The 17,888-nt window shown below is 50.8% G+C and overlaps 1 protein-coding gene across 8 annotated transcripts in view; it reads left to right on the plus strand.

Annotated features, from left to right (window-relative positions):
- Positions 1–17,888, plus strand: part of CTIF (cap binding complex dependent translation initiation factor) — a 298,093-nt gene that overhangs the window by 72,994 nt on the left and 207,211 nt on the right. For all 8 annotated transcript variants that reach the window (XR_007145892.1, XM_047828162.1, XM_047828168.1 and 5 more), the window contains exon 2: positions 3,481–3,687. Coding sequence is in view for 7 of the 8 variants with exons in the window: in XM_047828162.1 (XP_047684118.1) it covers positions 3,508–3,687 (180 nt within the window). In the remaining variant the exon portion in view is untranslated. The remainder of the gene's footprint in view (positions 1–3,480; positions 3,688–17,888) is intronic.

A 17,888-nucleotide genomic window follows, 5' to 3' on the forward strand; every position in this document is an offset into this window, starting at 1 on the left:
TTTTCTCTTCTAAGTAGTGTAATTATACCGATTTCATGGGGTTATTGTGAGGGGCAAGTGGGTGAAGGCATATCAAGTGCTGGAAGGAGTGCCTGTCACATGATACGGGCACAGGACACATTAGCCATTCTAATCATTAGAAGTCACAGTATAATGCCCAGTAGCCCGCTCCGAAAGCAGGGAATTGGGCTAGTCGCCAGGTGGCCTCTGGGGCGCTGTTCTAGTATTCTGCGAATGTAAACACTTCTAGATTTTGTGAGTAGGGGGGAAGGGGAAGATGCCTCTGGGTGAGGGGCACAGGGTGAGCAGAAGCAGAGAGGCGGAAAGAACATCGCATGTAGTTTTCTATGGCCTTGTGCCCAATTGCTACAAACGTAGTGGCTTAAAGTTTATTATTTTGAGAGAGAGAGAGAGAGAGAGAGAGAGAGAGAATCTCAAGAAGGCTCCGCACTGCCAGCGCAGAGCCCAGCGCGGGGCTCGAACTCACGAAACCGTGAGATCATGTCCTGAGCCAAAACCAAGAGCCGGGCGCTCAACCCACCGAGCCACCCAGGCACCCCCAAACTTAGTGGCTTAAAAACAAGACCTGCTGGGGCGCCTGGGTGGCTCAGTCGGTTAAGTGTCCGACTTCAGCTCAGGTCACGATCTCGCGGTCCGTGAGTTTGAGCCCCGCGTCGGGCTCTGGGCTGACGGCTCAGAGCCTGGAGCCTGCTTCCGATTCTGTGTCTCCCTCTCTCTCTGCCCCTCCCCCGTTCATGCTCTGTCTCTCTCGGTCTCAAAAATAAATAAACGTTAAAAAAAAAAACAAAAAAACCAAGACCTGCTTATTACCTCACTGTTCCAGAAGTCAGAAGTTCAGCTCAGTAAATCACAATACTGGAGTTAAAGTGTCCGCCAAGGTCAGTTCTCGTTTGGAGGCTGGGAGACAAAGTCTGCTCCCAAGCTCACCGGATGTTGGCACCATTTACTTGCTTGCGGTTGTAGGACCCAGGTGCCCCTTCTCCTTGCTGGTCATTGGCCGGGGAGTGCTCTCAATCCCTGGAGGCTGCCTGGGCTCCTTGCACATGCTCCTCCTTCAAGCCGGCAACGACGCATGGGGTCTTTCTCCTGCTTTGAATCTCTGTCTCTACCCCCCACCCCAGACTGAAGGGGCTCCTGTGATTGGAGGAGGCCCTCCTGAATAATCTCCCTGTCTTAAGGTCTGCTGACTGGGAATTTAATTATAGTTGCAGGACTCCTTCCCAGGAGTCCCTAGATTAGTGTTTGATTGAGTAACTGGGAGAAGGCATACACCCAGAACCCTCTTAGGGTTCTGCCTACCACACACGGCGTATGGCCCGGAGAAGGAGTGGGCTAAGAGGGGATCATGGGCAACCACAGGAGCAGGAGGGGTAAGGTGGGCGTTGGTGGTAGGAGGGATGTAAACCCACTATAAGTCTCGGATAGCAGGTGGAGGAAGGGGCATGGGACATCCCCACCGTCACCTCTGACTGTGGCCCTGCACCACTAGGCACGCTTCTCCCAATCAGAGCAGACTCTCTGTAGACCCACCGCCACCCTGGCCTCACTCTGATGAGGGCACCCTGGCCTGAAACTTTGGACTCTTCCCTCCGGGCCGGGTGGACATACCCATGAGCCCCCGCAGGCTGCCGAGCTCAGGAGCCCAGAGCAAGCCCTGCGTAGTCCCTCTGTAGCTGGCCTGGGGTCCCTGGGAGGCTGGGCCCCAGGCAGCAGCCAAAAGCCAAAACCCAAGCCTGGAAATCATTGAGGGATGTCTGTGTCCCCTCGGCCAGTTCTTCCTCCCCATCGCCAACACCCGCCTCTGAAAAGGCCGGCGGGGGACTGGGGGAGTCCACATTCATGGTCTCAGCAGCATTTCTGGAAGTCAGCGGACCATTCCTTTCCCCGTCTTGGATCCATTACAGTTGAAAACTCAACAAACCCTTGGTAACTGGCGAATAACTACGTTCCAAAAAAGTTCTCAGTCATCTAAGGTTTTGAAATTCAAGTGTTCCTTTAAACATACCAGGGCCTTGCCTTTATTATCAATAGTCACTTTCTAGCTGCATGCAACCCCCTGTGGTCCCAGAGTCCTGTGCGTTATTCGGGTCTCCTTTGTGGCTCTATTGGTGGTAGTCTGAGACCATTCTGCTAGTTCTGGTGATGAAACCACGTATGGGTTGTACTTCCTCCAGCTGAACGGATTCCCCCATGGAGAGCACCAATTTGCAGATGATGAAAGGGCCACCAGATAAGCCTTAAAGCCCCTTCCCGTCTGGCCTAGAGCCTGTCGGAAGGAAGGGGAGGGTCTTTGGTGGGAAGGGACACAGAGGTGTGAAAGGTCCTGGTTCTCCCCACTTCCGGGTGGGGTCCGGTGGGAGCTTTGGGGGACAGGAGTGGGCAGTGGGGGTGTCCCTGCGGGTCTGGGCCACTGCAGTGGCTGGCTCCATCAGTCTGGTCAGGAAGGACGGCAGTTATGTTGGCGGACTTCAGCAGGTATCCTGGAATGCCCTCCACATCGTGCCAGGCCACCACAGAGAGAGGGCCCAAGGGCTAACGAGAGAGTCACGTGCCTGTGGAGGGTGGCCAGACAGCGTCCGTGCCTAGGCCATGCCCTCCCAGACCTCCACCAGGCCTTTCATGTTCCACCATCAATAGCCAGTCACGTCCTTATAGACTGAGCACGGCATGCCCTGATAGCCACATCCTAACAAGGCTGCGAGATTGTGTCTACCACTTAAGGCCTAGAGGCCTGAGCTAATTTAGAGGAGAGTGTGGTGTCCACAGAGGGAACATCTCTTTAGAAGGAGACATTTTCATTTATTTATTTAGAGAGGGTGGGGGAGGGGCAGAGAGGGAGGGAGAGAACCCTAAGCAGGCGCCGAGCTGTTGTGCACAGCCCAATGCGGGGCTCGAACTCACGAACCGTGAGATCGTGCCCCGAGCCAAAATCAAGAATCAGGCACCCAACTGACAGAGTCACCTGGTGCCCCTAGAAGGAGACATTTTTTTGGAGGACCCAGGCCACCTAGAGGGTTTGTGTCTAGGGACCCCTTACATCCTAATGCTTGGGTCAGGGACATCAAAGCTTATGGTCTGTTTCATTCTGGTTTGTGATAGATTCTGCTAATTCCAGTTGTGAAGTGGGGCTTGGGTGGTAGGCTGGGTCCCTCCTCTGCCTTTTCCCAGGTGGTGAGGTCCAGCTACCACACAAGTTATCACACAGGTTACTGTGTTGGCCAGTGAGGCAAGTCACCGGCCTTCTCCGGGCCTCAGTTTCCCTGTGTGTACAAGGGTAGTTGCAGCATATTCTTCATACAGAAGGCCAGCTGGCACGCCATTGACTTCTCAGGGATGTTGGGAGGCCAAGGTGCCGTAATGGGTGAGAGAATGTTCCGGGAGCGGGGAGTAGTTCTCGAGTGGGGCGTCATCCCCGCCTCCAGCTACGTCTCACAGAGCCCGCTGTTCTGTCTCCTGCAGCCCGGACGCAGCCCCTGAGCTGGAGGGATGGAGAATTCCTCCGCCGCGTCAGCCTCGTCCGAGGCTGGGAGCAGCCGCTCGCAGGAAATCGAGGAGCTGGAGCGTTTCATCGACAGCTACGTGCTCGAGTACCAGGTGCAGGGGCTGCTGGCCGACAAGACGGAGGGGGATGGTGAGAGCGAGCAGACCCAGTCCCACATCTCCCAGGTGAGCGCTGCGCAGGTGCGGGGGCCTTGGCAGACTCGAACATGCTTCCAAATCCCAAATCCGGGCAGCGTGTGGCTGCCTGGCCCTTGCTTGCTGAGGCACGGATGGCCCCAGGCAGCAGAGCACGGGATCCAGGCAGGAAGCCCCCCTGCTCCGACTCTACTCCATCCCACCGGGCTGGGCAGCTGGGGCCTGGCCAGACTCACAATTCATTGAACGCGTGGTTATAGAGTTCCTGCCATGTGCTAGGCACCGTTCCCTGTCCTCCACAAGCTCGTGTTCTAGAAGAGATCTGGAGGTTGTAGCTTATCAGGAATGCACACCGTATAAGGGTATAACTTGTGAACGTTCTCTCCGATCTCAAATACAGGCCGTTGTTGGCGGCCACAGAACTGAGTCTCATGCCGTCTGTCTCAGGCCTCAGGGGGCTCTGCGTGCCAGCCCTAGTTAGGCGCATGAGGCGTTTTGACTAGAACTTCAGGTTGGTGCCATCTGCTCCGGGGCTAGTCTGGCAGCCCAGACTCAGCCGACTCTGGGCCAGGATTTGGAAATCTTGAGTTCTCGAGAATAAAGTGTGAGCCATGCAGGGTAGTGGCCATATCGCATGCATCTTTCCTCAAGGCCGTAAATTCCCGGTAGATACTTGTTTAAGAATTGGTTCCAGATTTGCTTCTAGCTGCCCGTGTGACTTTTGGCACACCCCTCAACTTCTCCGAGCCTTGATTTTTCCTATCTGGTGAATGGAGATTATTCTGCTTCCTCAGGAATGTTGAAAGAGAAAAGGTGGGAACGTATGTGATGCTTTCCTTAGTGTCCTCGAAGTTTTGAATCACAATTAGTAGAAGCTTCTAACGTGTCCATTATTCGCTCTACAGTGTATATTGAGCACCCACCCTGTGTCTGACTCTGTTCTAGGGCTGGGCATCTGGGAGGGAGCAAAAGAGGCATAAAGCTCTGCCCTCCTGGGACTTACATCCTGGGGGTGGGTGATAATCGCTGTGGAGGAAAATAAGTTCAGAAAAGGAAATGGGGAGTGATGAGGGTCGGGAGGAGTTTGCTGTTTCAAAGAGGGTATCAGGAGAGATGTCACCGAAGTAGGTGGAGGGGTGAGCTGTGCAGCTATCTCGGGCAGAGGCCCCGCTGGAAGAGTATTCCAGAGGCAGCGAGAAGGCCAAGGCGCAGAGAAAGGGGGAGAGCCAGAGGGGATGAGTCAGGGAGACCATGGGGTCACATGGACGAGATGTGCGAGCGCTGAGCCCTGGAGTCTGCCAACATCGAGAAAGCAGGGATGGGAGGAGGAGTCAGCCAGAGAGCAGGAGGGGGGTTGGCCACCGGCGGAAGGAAGACCAGGCGGGGTGGAGTGCAGGAAGCCGGGGAAGGTGTGTTTGAGGAGATGGGGGCGGGGCGGGCTGACCTTGTGGACTGTGGCTGCCAGGCCAGGGAACAGGAAGCCTGAGGATGACCTCCCCAAGCAGTGGGGGCTACTGGGGACCCTGACTAGAGGGGTGACCATCAAGTGGTGGGGGCGAACGTCAAGGAGATATGGGTTGGAGATGGGGAGGGTGATACAGATCCTCTGTGTATTACAGGCATTTGCTGTAAAGGGGGGAGATGTGTTCTTGGGGGAAGTGAGGTCAAAACAGGAGCGTACACAGCCTGTTGTGCATTGATGGGAGTGATCTGGGGTAGAGGGGAGGCTGCACAGTGGCCTTGAGTAGATGACAGGGCTTGGCCTTGGCTCCGGTCCCCAGCGGCTCACCCACAATCGCACAGGGAGATTTCCAGGCTTGTAGTCATGCTTCCAGAATGACAGCTGGTGGTGCAACACAGCTGTGAGCTTCTCCGGCTACTTTCAGCCACGAGGGTGCAGGTGCAGAGTTACAACGCTGAATTTAGCCAGGACTGTTTCTCTGGGCGCTGACAGTGCAGGGAGAGAGGGGCGAGGGAGTGAGGGAGTCAGGACAGTGACATTCCCTGACACTGAGCCAGTTAAGGGCAGGAGTGAGGGCCCAACGTGGTTATAGATACGGAAGGGGTGGAGGGTCAGTGGACGGGGGCCTGGGGGGTCTGGGAAGTCAAAGAATTACCAGAATCGTGGCACCGGAAGGACTGAGCAGAAAATGGAAGCGTCGGGGAGTGGGTGTTTGGAGTCCAGGGCAGGACGTGCAGGAGTTGGCAACGAAAGTCTGGGCACGAGCATCGGGGTACTTGGGCAGAGGAGACATCAGGAAGGGAGGGGCGGTGGAACCGATGGCAGGGCACAGGAGCCACGGTGACTGACATCAGCGTCACCAAGAAAGGCTGGTGCCGGAGAAGGCGGCAGTGATCCAGGAGCAAAGTCTTCAAGAAGAACAGGGACTGAGGTGGGGGTGAGTGACCTGGGGGTCCACAGGTGACTGCGAGGAGGAAGTGTCCTGTCTGATGATGCATCAGTTTTCAATCACGCTTGATGTACAGTCAACAATATCATAACCTGGAATGGAAGGGGCAGGGCGGTCTGACTAGGCTGGAAAATTTCCAAGGGAAATGAACGTCTTTGGGTCGTGCAGTGCAGGAAGGGGCAGAATTAGGTGAACCGACTCGTGCATACTCCCGGAAGCATCCCAGAATGGACTTCCCCAGCAGCAGGCCCTGTGGATGGGGTGCGGGGCTGGCCTGCCTCCCGCACTGTGCAGGCCCAGGGTGACCTTTGGCACGACATCCTTCGAAGGCTCCTCCAACGTGAAATCGGCTTTTACAGGTGGAGGGTCCGAGGATGCCGTGAAGCTTCACCCCAGAGGAATACTTTACAAAATGGTAGAATTTCTGTTCCCAGAGCAGCCACTGGGGAGAGAATTCTGGGAGGAGGGGCCCTCCTGCTGTCTCTGACCTCCCTGTGGTGATGGCTGAGCTCTCAAGATATAGAGCAAATAGAGACGTGCCCTCACTCAGGGCCCTGCCCTTCTAGCTCCTGTTCCTGGGATAGGTCGGGACTGACCATGCCTGGAGGTCCACATCTGCAGGGGCTTTGAAACAGATGTTTGTTGTGAAGCAGCGTGGAAAGCACGGCTACTTGTAACATCTGATGCATTCCTTAAGCTTTGTGTTCTCGGATGTTCCCTGCAAGAATGCGAAACCTGGGATCTGCTTGTGAGGCACTGGCCAAGGAGGGACATTTTTTTTTTTTAATTTTTTTTTTTCCAACGTTTATTTATTTTTTGGGGGGACAGAGAGAGACAGAGCATGAACGGGGGAGGGGCAGAGAGAGAGGGAGACACAGAATCGGAAACAGGCTCCAGGCTCTGAGCCATCAGCCCAGAGCCTGACGTGGGACTCGAACTCACGGACCGCGAGATCGTGACCTGGCTGAAGTCGGACGCTTAACCGACTGCGCCACCCAGGCGCCCCCAAGGAGGGACATTTTAATCCCAGTCCCACCAAACCTGCTCCCGTATACCCACAAAGACAGCTGGGGTGCAGACTCCAGAGGAAGGGGCAGCTGTGGACAACTCTAAGTAAGGCTGGGGTTAGATGTGTTTATATAACACGCTTCTTTAAAAAAAAATAAAGTCTCTGTTGACATAACTTTATGGGAAGTCTTTCTGCTAGAGCACTTTTGCTTGTTTTTATTTAACCTGATGACTATTTTAAATGGAAGCCACCCCCCCCCAACCAAAAAAAAAAAAAAACCCTCAGAGAATGTCTCCATCGGCCTGTCTGAAGTGGTTATTTTGATGTTTCTGGAAGAGGAAAATTGTTAAGAATCTTGGAAACCTTGAGAAAACTTGAGAGAATAGAGAGTCATGTTGCTTTCCAGTTGGTGAGATCATTTTTTTAGGATCTGAGAGATGACGGTTGACAGAAGAAAAGACCTCATGATGCTTGTACAGGTGTGTTCTCCCCACCCCTTCTTTTAAAAAAAATTTTTTTTTTAATTTTTTTTTTTCAACATTTATTTATTTTTGGGACAGAGAGAGACAGAGCATGAACGGGGGAGGGGCAGAGAGAGAGGGAGACACAGAATCGGAAACAGGCTCCAGGCTCTGAGCCATCAGCCCAGAGCCCGACGCGGGGCTCGAACTCACGGACCGCGAGATCGTGACCTGGCTGAAGTCGGACGCTTAACCGACTGCGCCACCCAGGCGCCCCTTTAAAAAATTTTTTTAATGTTTATTTATTTTTGAGAGAGACAGAGCATGAGCAGGGGAAGGACATAGAGAGAGGGAGACGCAGAATCCGAAGCAGGCTCCAGGCTCTGAGCTGTCAGCACAGAGCCTGATGCAGGGCTCAGACTCATAAGCCATGAAATCATGACCTGAGCCGAAGTCAGATGCTTAACCGACTGAGCCACCCAGGCACCCCTTTCCCCACACCTTCTTTAGCAACAACTAGGGAGAAGGATGGATGCATGGATGGATGGATGGATGGATGGAAGGAAGGATGAATGAAGGGAAAGAGAGAGAGAGAGAGAGAGAGAGAGAGAGAGAGACAGAGCTCGAGAGAGGAAGGGCCAGAGAGAGAGGGAGGCACAGAATCTGAAGCAGGCTCCAGGCTCCAAGCTGTCGGCACAGAGCCCGACGTGGGGCTCGAACTCACGAACCTCGAGATCATGACCTGAGCCGAAGTCGGACGCTTCACCGACTGAGCCACCCAGGTGACCCTACCATTAGCCTTTTGTGGAAGAGATCGGGATGTTACTAAGTGGGAAATGTTTGGCACTTCCTGAAGTTAGTGGACGGTCTAGTGGATCATCATAAAGCTTCAAAGCAGTTTTCATCACACCAGGAGCTTGGACAAATGTTGATGTACAAGCCCCACCTAAAGTTCAGTTGAATGAGGAGGGGCTTGGACATTGGCCTTCTTTATAAGCCCCCACTTGACTCTGAAGCCCTGATGAGGCTGACAGCCATGACCACGGGTGGGACATGTCTGTCTCCCCTCCCCATCCTTCCGTGGCCACCTGCCTTGAGCTCCGCCGTTGGATGGATAGAATGTAGAGACGTTGTAAAGAGCAGATACATTGAATGAAAGCGTATTTCCAATAAATTCTGTTAACAGGTCAATTGAAGAACGAGTGAGGGTGAACATAACTTCTTAATGGTCCTTTTTGATGTTGTCAGGCACTTGGAGGTCCTGGGTTTTGTCTGAAATGCGAAGTGTCCTTACCAAGAGTGAGGCAACCATGCAGGTGTAATGCAGATACTCAGACTGATCTGAAGAAGTGAGTTTGAGGGACATCGTGGGATGTTTGTGCATGGGGGACTCATTTAATTAGCGACGCGATTTATTTTTCATTACACAAGGACTATACGCGGACGTTCTCATGGTACACACGAATTCTAATATTAGCAACAAAGTCTCCCTTAGCTACCACCTCATTTCAGTGCCTGATGAATGAGTTAACTTCATCACCTTTTTTTAATGCTTTCGCCAACACACACACACACACACACACACGCGCGCGCGCGCGCGCGGACTTATAGAAATACATTATTTCAAAGTCCTAAATCATAGCCAGTGAATATGTTGGTCAGTAACCTACATCTTTCACCTCGCCGTGTGCCTTAGGAGTTCTTCCGGATCTTCTACATCTGCTGTGTTCTGTTTAACGGCTATACAGTAGTCCATAGTATGGATGTCCCATACTTTAACATTCACCTATTGATGGGAATTCAGGTTAACTTCTCAATTTTCCCCTGGAAACGTTAGAGACTTCAGTGAGTATTATCGAACATGCGCATATGAAAGTGTTTCTGTGGGTAGATGCTGAGAAGAAGAATCAAGTTTAATAGCTGTTGCCAAATTGTTTTCTGCGATGTTCTGTTTTCACACCACCACCAGTGGATTGGGACAAAGCATCTCTTGGCATCTTAATTTGCATTTTCTTAACTTCCAGGGAGGTTGCTCTTCAATCTGATTACCAGTCATTTCTTAGGAAGTTAAAAATTTTACTTTACTTTTAATATTTGTTCATGTTGATTTACTTTTGAGAGAGAGAGAGAAAGAGCGAGCTTGAGTGGGAGAGGGGCGGGGGGGGGGTGGGGACAGAGAATCCGAAGCTTCTCTGTGAGGTCATGACCTGAGCCAAAGTCAGACGCTTACCCAACTGAGCCACCCCTACAATTACATTTTACCTTTTTTTTTTTTTTTATGTTTATTTATTTTTGAGAGAGACAGAGACAGAATGCGAGTGGGTTGGGGCAGAGAGAGAGGGAGGCACAGAATCCGAAGCAGGCTCCAGGCTCTGAGCTGTCAGCACAGAGCCCGACGCGGGGCTCGAACCCACAAACCGTGAGATCATGACCTGAGCCGAAGTCGGTCGCGCAACCGACTGAGCCACCCAGGCGCCCCTCTATTTTACTTTTAAAGCAACAACTGGAAAAATAGAGATAATCAGAAAATAGACGAAGAAGCCCACCATAACTTTACGACAAAATCTAATGTCATTTTTATGTATTATTTTTTCCTTTATATACCTTTTATGAAATTGAACTTCTAGCATACATATAATTTTTAGCTTACTTGTTTAGTTAGCATGATCTCCTAAACATCATTTGGCGGTTCGGCATAAAGTATCATCATTTCAACCTGCTCTTTTTCTGCCAGTCACTGTCGGCTAAGTAGTGAAGTATAATTAGAGCTAACATTTGTTCGTTCAAGCCCTGGTCTAGGTTCTGGGGAGAAACTCAAGAACAGAATGGGCCATAATCCTTGACCCCAACCCCTAGCCCTTCTTTTCAAGTGAGGAAAGACAGACGGCAGACACCTGAGTGGGGCAGGAGACGGGGTGGTTCTGGGCTTCCCCGGTGGCTCACTTAGACTTTTGGGCAAAGATTTGAAGAAGGTGAGAGAATGAGCCCGCCTGGGAACCAGTGTTGCAGGCAGAGGGAATGTGATGGCACAGCGCTGGTGGGGGAGGGTGCCCTGCTTGGAGGAACAGCCTGTGGGCGGGTCTGCTGGAGCAAAGTGAGCAAGGGGGAGGATCCTAGAAGAGCCAGATCTGGAGGGCCTTTTCCTCCCCACCGAGGACTCTGGCCTTTTCTCTAGTGACACTGGGCAGACGCTAGAGGGTTCTGAGCAGAGGTTGGGCATGATGTGACTGGTTAAATAGGATCACTCGGGATGCTGTGTGGAGAATAAGCTATGGCAAGGGGAGGGGTCAGAAAAGGAGGCCGGGGGACCAGGAAGCCATGTGGTTGGTCCAGGCAAAAGGTGATAGTGACTCGGAGCAGTGGGATCACCGTGCAGGTGCTAAGAAGTGGTCAGATACTTGTTATACTTAAAGGTACAGATAACGTGATTTTCTTTTTTTTTTTTTTAAGTTGATTTATTTATTTTGAGAGAGAGAGAGAGAGAGAGAAAGCACCAGCAGGGGGAGAGGCAGAGGGAGAGAGAATCCCAAGCAGGCTCCGTGCTGTCAGTGAAGAACCCGATGGGGGGCTTGAACTCATGGACCGTGAGATCATGACCTGAGCCAAAGTCGACAGTCGGACACCTACCCGACAATGATTCCTATCATGGTGCCCCAATAATAGGATTTTCTACTGCACAGCCCTGAAGATTTTAGCCTGAGCAGATGGAGGGATAGGCTTTGCAGACCTGAGATACGGGAAACCCTGGAGGAGTAGCTTTGAGGCACAAAGCTCGAGAGTTCAGTTTTGGGACGTGAAAGCTTTAACGTAGCATTAATGTCTACGTGCTGATGAAGCAGAGAGATGTGGAAAGGTGGCGTTCAGAGGAAAGGAATGACCCGGAGACTTAAACGTCTGTCAAAAGTAGCATATGGATGGCATTTTGAGCCGAGAGTGAGGGGGCTTAGAGAAGAGGGTCCAGCATTGAGCTCTAGGAGTCTAAAGAGACCAGCAGGAGCTAACAAAGGACACTGAAGCCTGTCCAAGTTAACTCATTTACTCTTCACAACAATTCCGTGAAGGTATTGTTATTGTTGCCTGCTTAGGGGGCGGGGGAGAAACTGAGGCACAGAGAAGTTGCATAAGCTGCCCAAGGTCACACAGGAAGTGTGTGGTCAGTCTGAGGTTTGAACGGGGTGGTCTTACTCCGGTAGCCATACACTTAACCCCCCCTACCGTTGCTAGTTTCTGTTGGTTATTTACAGGTGGGGGAATTGAGTCTTAGGAATAAAGTGGCTCATCCAAGGTCATAGAGTAACTGATAGAGTGGGAATAGGAACTCAAGATTCGCTGCCTCAAGAACTCAAGCTCCTAATCACTACATTATGCTGCCTCTACAACACGAAAGTTGGGGATTTTTTTTTCTTTTTTTTTTAAGATAGGACCAAAAAAGGCTTTCTTCCTCTCTCAAATCTCAGGTCTTGGACAGCACCTCCTTCCCCTTACACACAAGGCTTTTCTGGAGCATCACGTGGATGGAGAATGGGCTCTCAGCCAGCGTGTGCCCCCACCTCGCCTTCTTGTTTTTCCCCTCCTGGTCAGTGAGCCCGTGTGCCGAGCGTAAAGGAAGCGGTTGAACTTGTTCCTGGCTTTGAGAAGCTCAGTCTTTAGGCCAGTGGGATTCTGCTGCTGGCTGTCCCATGCCTGAGCTCTGTGAGGAAGTCTCGTCCCCTCTCTGGGCATTGCAAGAAAGTAGTGGCTCCCATGTGACTTTCAAATTGCTCTCTGGGTGGTCCTGCCACCCCCTTGGTTAAAAAGCCCTGGGTAAGGTGACTTTTTCAACGAGTTTTTACTTTGAAATAAGTTCCGGTGTAAATAAAAATGACAGTGATACTACAAAGAGCCCCTGTATATCTTTCACCCGGAATAGCCAATCGTTAATATTTTCCAGCATTTGCTTTCTATCTCTCTTCTCTCAGGGTGAGAGAAAGAGACAGAGAGGGAGGGAGGGAGAGATTCTATAAAGAGATTTTTCTGATTTATTTGAGAGTAAGTTGCAGATTCCCCTTTATTCCTAAACACTTCAGTGTGTGTTTTCTAAGAACGAGGACATTCTCTTACATAATCATAGTACAGGAAATGAACATTGAAACAGTATTATTATTTAATCTGTATTTAATCTTCTATTTCACCAGTTTTCCCAATTATACCCTTTATAGCAAAAAAAAAAAAAAAAAAATTCTAGGTTCCTCAAAAATTAAGCATAGAATTACCATGTGATCCAACAATTCCACTTCTGGATATATAGTCAAAGGAGTTGAAAGCAAGGACTTGAGCAGATATTTGCACGCCCGTATTCCTAGCAGCATTATTCACAATAGCCTAAAGGTGGATAGCCAAGCGTCCATCAGTAGATGAATAGATCAACAAAATGTGGTCTATCTATACAATGAACTAGGATTGAAGCTTAAGGAAATAAAGGAAATCCTATGACATTCGCAACCTGGATGAATCTTGAGGACAGAGCATGAACGGGGGAGGGGCAGAGAGAGAGGGAGACACGGAACCGGAAGCAGGCTCCAGGCTCTGAGCCATCAGCCCAGAGCCCGACGCGGGGCTCGAACCCACGGACCGCGAGATCGTGACCCGAGCTGAAGTCGGACGCTCAACCGACTGAGCCACCCAGGCGCCCCGAGGACTTTATGTTTAGTGAAATAAACCATATCCAACAGGACAAATACTGTACGATTCCACTTCTGTGAGGCATTAGACTAGTAAAGTCCACAGAGAATGAAAGTGGAATGGGAAAGTGGCGGTTAGCTAGGAGGACAGGGGCCTGGGGAGTTAGTGTTTGATGGGGACGGAGTCTTAGTTTGGGAGGATGATACAACTCTGGAGGCGGATGGTGGTGACAGTTGCACAATGATGTGAATGTGCTTAATGCTGCTGAATTCTACTCTTAAACATGGTTAAAATGGTAAATTTTATGTTCTGTGTATTTTACTACAATTAAAAAAATGCTGGTTCAGTGTCTAATCCAAGATCACACATTACATTTAGTATCCAACATTTTTATTGGCTCCTTGAATTAAAAGCTGCTTATGCCTGTACTCAATCTGCCACTTTCTGGCTGTGTCACTCTGGGCAAGTTATGCTATGCCTCAGATTCCTTATTTGCAACGTGGGCATAATGAACGTGCCTAGATCTCCATGAAAAATAAATGGTACTCTACGTAGTCGGCTTAGAACAGTGCCTAGATGTAAATGAAATCTTTATATATTCTGGCGAATTATTCTCGTTGTGTGTGCTGCAAATTGTCTTTTACTTGGCTTTCATTTTGGTCTTGATTTCTTTTGTCACACAGAAGTTTTAGATTTTGATGTAGTTTAAAACCTGTCTCTTGGAGCCTGATCAACTTGGAAGGTGCTGTTGATGGATAGCGTGGGGCAGACCCAGCATAATTTTTCCTCAACTTCCTCCATTTGTCTCGAAATCGGTGTTTATGGATGGTCTCTCCTTTCCCCTGCCTTGAAACGCTATCCTTATTGTTATATAATCTACAGCCTAAATTCCCATTCGTACATCTGTTTGTTCATGGATGCGGTTTTATCGATTATCTCTTTGTCTCATCCTGTACCGAGTCAACTTGCCAGTTTGGCTCTAGCCTGGTAATCTCCTTGGACGTCGGGAAGTACAACCCCTGGGGGGACTTTGTACCATTGAGAAGTGGGGTGGTTCATGTTTAGCACCCTCAGCCTCCCCCACTGTGCTCAGTGGTTTCCCCCGTCTTCCACCAAGTCTGCTCCTAAAATACTGTCCCTTTGGGGGCGCAAATGACAGAGAATTGATTTTAATTGCTTTTGAATTGTGAGATAATTGAAATGTGCTGAGAAGAGCAAAGAATAATAGAATAAGCATCTCTTCTGAGTATAGAAAAGACATCTGTACTCCCGTTTATTACATCTTAACGCTGTGCCATCTGTGTTTCTGCTTTGTAAAGTAAGAAATGAATTATAGCAGGGGCGCCTGGGTGGCTCAGTTGGTTAAGCGTCCGACTTCGGCTCAGGTCATGACCTCACGGTTCGTGGGTTCGAACCCCGCATGGGGCTCTGTGCTGACAGCTCAGAGCCTGGAGCCTGCTTCGGATTCTGTGTCTCCCTCTCTCTCTTCCCCTCCCCTGCTTGTGCTCTGTCTCTGTCTCTGTCTCTGTCTCTCTCTCTCTTTCAAAAATAAATAAACATTAAAAAAAATGAATTATAGCAGCAACAGTGGAAGCCCTACGCCACCACTCATGAATTCGATGTTCATCGTTTCCATTTATAAAAATTTCCCACTTTTCCTGCCTCTTCACGTTCAATGACCTTTTCAGAAGTACACCATCTCTTCCCGCAGAGGACTTGCTCCTAGCCGTAAACCAGTTTACCTTGAAGGAGAAACTCTCTAGTGTTGGCATCAGGCATGTGGTGGGACAGATGAGAGTGCTTTGAGGTGGGGGCCCTTGTCTCCATTCTGGAATCATCTTCTACAGATAAAGGACAAGTTCAGGGAAGGTCTATATCTGGAGACTTTTCTAGACAATGGCTCCAAAAAGGGGAAGGGGAGACAGGGGGCGGGGGCTGCAGACTAAGAGGAGTCCCAGCAGAGGTGGGGAGGAGCTTTGGAGTCCAGAAGGGAGAGTTCCCAAGGGGCTTTCGGACTGGGGAAGGAACCCTCATCCCAACTGGGCACCGGACAGCAGCAGGAGAGAAGAGGTCCCTGGGGCTGCTGCTTTGTCAGGCGTGGGAGGTGGGAGCCTCACAAGCTCAGTGGGTACAGCTTTGTGGGATAAGTGCAGGGATTCACCCTTAATTCCTCCCCCAGGGGTCAGGAAAGCTGCACACAGCTGGACCGCAGTCCCCTCTCCAATAGCTTCGCCCAGGGGCCTGCCTGTATCCAGCCCCGGCTGGGTCTCTGGGGTGGGTTTCTGCAGACTTGACCATCTTGCTCTCGTTCACACAGATCAGCCCCTCTGCTTGCTGCCTGTCTGTACCATGCTCTCAGACTCCCTTCATTTCCGTCTCAGCCTCGACTACCAGTGGAAACCCGAACGCTGGACTCTAGCCTCCTCGCCTGCTTTCCCCCTGCACTTCCCCCACCCCACCGCCCCCTGGGCTAGTTAGCCTTCCCTAACACAGCTCTGGTGATGCCCTCCCCTACGAGGGTCGCTCCCCCCTCTTCTGACCCTGTCTACCCAGAGAAGTTCTCTGACTGCCTTGGCCAGAGAGTCATGCTTGCTGAGATCTGCCTCTGCGCTGGCCAGTGTTCCCCCACCTGCGTCCACACCCGGGCTCACGCCTCTCTGGGAATCCCCACTTGCCCATTTGCCTTCCCTGCACCCACCCAGCCCCCTGCCAAGGGCACAGTCTTCCCTTGGACATCTCCCCTCACCTGTGAAGGAAGGTGCGTGTTGCCAGTCCCACAATGAAAGCACCCAGGAAATGCTTCTGGTTGGCAGATACTAAGTTAAGGATGACTTTGACAAAGCAGGGCCATCTCACAGGAGCTTGGAACTGCTCTTGGAAAGCCCAGCCAGGGGTGAGGTTGCATCTAGAAGTGCGTGAAGCCCCAGCCTTCTCTCTGCTTGCTTCTCCCTGCATGGAGGCTCCCTTCCCTGCCTTGCCGAGCCCAGGAGGAGGTGCGCCCACCCACGAATCACTGTTCTGGGATGTCACATCAGTGCTGTGCAGCTGGGGGTGAAGTGTTTGGGACACCTGGAATGGGGGGTAGGAGACTTTCTCTGCGAGGTTGTCCCAGGATGGAATGAGGGGTGCATGATCTCCCCCGCCAGTAGTCTCGCCGCATGTCTTGGCCATCCCCTACCCTGTTGGCCAGGCCCCGACCAGGAAAGGAGGAACCGCTGCAAGTCTATAAAGGAGAGGGATTACTTTCACAGTAGTTTGAACATTTTATGCAAATATATACATGCATTTGTGTATATGTATTATTCAAAAATACATGTGTACATGTACATATATGTATTACTTCTTATTCTGAAATTATTTTAGTTAAACTTAGGATGGAGCTGTAAAAATAGTATAGGGTCAGGGAGCCTGGGTGGCTCAGTCGGTTAAGCATCCGACGTCAGCTCAGATCATGATCTCGCGGTTCGTGGGTTCGAGCCCCGCGTCGGGCTCTGCGCTGACAGCTCAGAGCCTGGAGCCTGCTTCAGATTCTGTGTGTGTGTGTCTCTCTCTCTCTCCGCCCCTCTCTTGCTCTTGCTCTGTCTCTCTGTCTTAAAAATAAATAAACATTAAAAAAATTTTTTTAAATAGTATTGGTATTCCCATGCACCTGTCCAGCTTACCCTAATACGAACACCTTTTATAACCATAGTACCATAATGAGAACTAAGGACTTAACATTGGTATAATGAGATTTTATTACAGATTTCACCAGTTTTCCCGCGAATGTCCTTTTTCTGTTCCAAGATCCGAATTCGCATCTAGCTGTCAGGTCTCCTTATTCTCCTCCAATCCATGACACTTCCTGGGTCTCGTCTTCTATGACCTTGACTTGAGGAGTACTGGTTACTTATTGCATAGAAAGCTCATCTATTTGGGTTTCCTGATGTTTTTCCTCCCGATGAGATTGAGGTTGTGCGTTTTTGGCAAGAACAGCTCACAAGTGATGTGCCCTTTTCAGCACATCACACTGGGGCGTCCGTGATGGTGATGTGCTTTGTGATGGCCAATGTTATCCCTTCATCTCTTGGTTAAGGTGGTATCTGATGGAGTCCTCATTTCCCTTCCTATAATTAATTAATAAATATAATATACTTATACTTACACTAATAATCAGTATAATTAATGAATATCTTGGGAGGAGATGCTTTGCGACTGCAGGTATCCAGAGAGAGAGGATTTAATCCAGGCAGTTGGTTACCCAGATGACAAAAGAGCTGAGAAGCTAAATAACCCGAGATCAGCAATGGCAAGAAGCCAACGCCACCTCCAGCCCTGAGTCACAAAAGGAGGAGATGGTGTTGCCAGCCCAGGGGTCAGGGTCATGCACAGAAGGCCTATCTGGTGAGGTCTGGAGCCATGAAGGAGCCCCGAGTCCCTGCTGGTAGTGCCGTCCGAGGCATAGAAAGAGGGGGGAGGCGCCTTGGTTTCTCCCTGTTTCCTGTCTCCCAGGGGCCAACCCCAGATGGAAGCCAGCTGGCCCAGGAGCCTGGGAATTGCAGTCTGCAGGGGTCAGCCCCTCTGTGGTGCAGAGCAGAGATGAGCCAGACGTGGGCCTGAGGGTGCCCTTGCTCAGGAATGCTGCCCCGCCGTTTCCCTGTGCCATCCAGTGATAGCCGTGAGTCACATGTGTCTGAAGCACCTGAAATG

The sequence above is a fragment of the Prionailurus viverrinus genome, chromosome D3 (genome assembly GCF_022837055.1).
Source record: "Prionailurus viverrinus isolate Anna chromosome D3, UM_Priviv_1.0, whole genome shotgun sequence".
Lineage (NCBI taxonomy): Eukaryota > Metazoa > Chordata > Mammalia > Carnivora > Felidae > Prionailurus > Prionailurus viverrinus.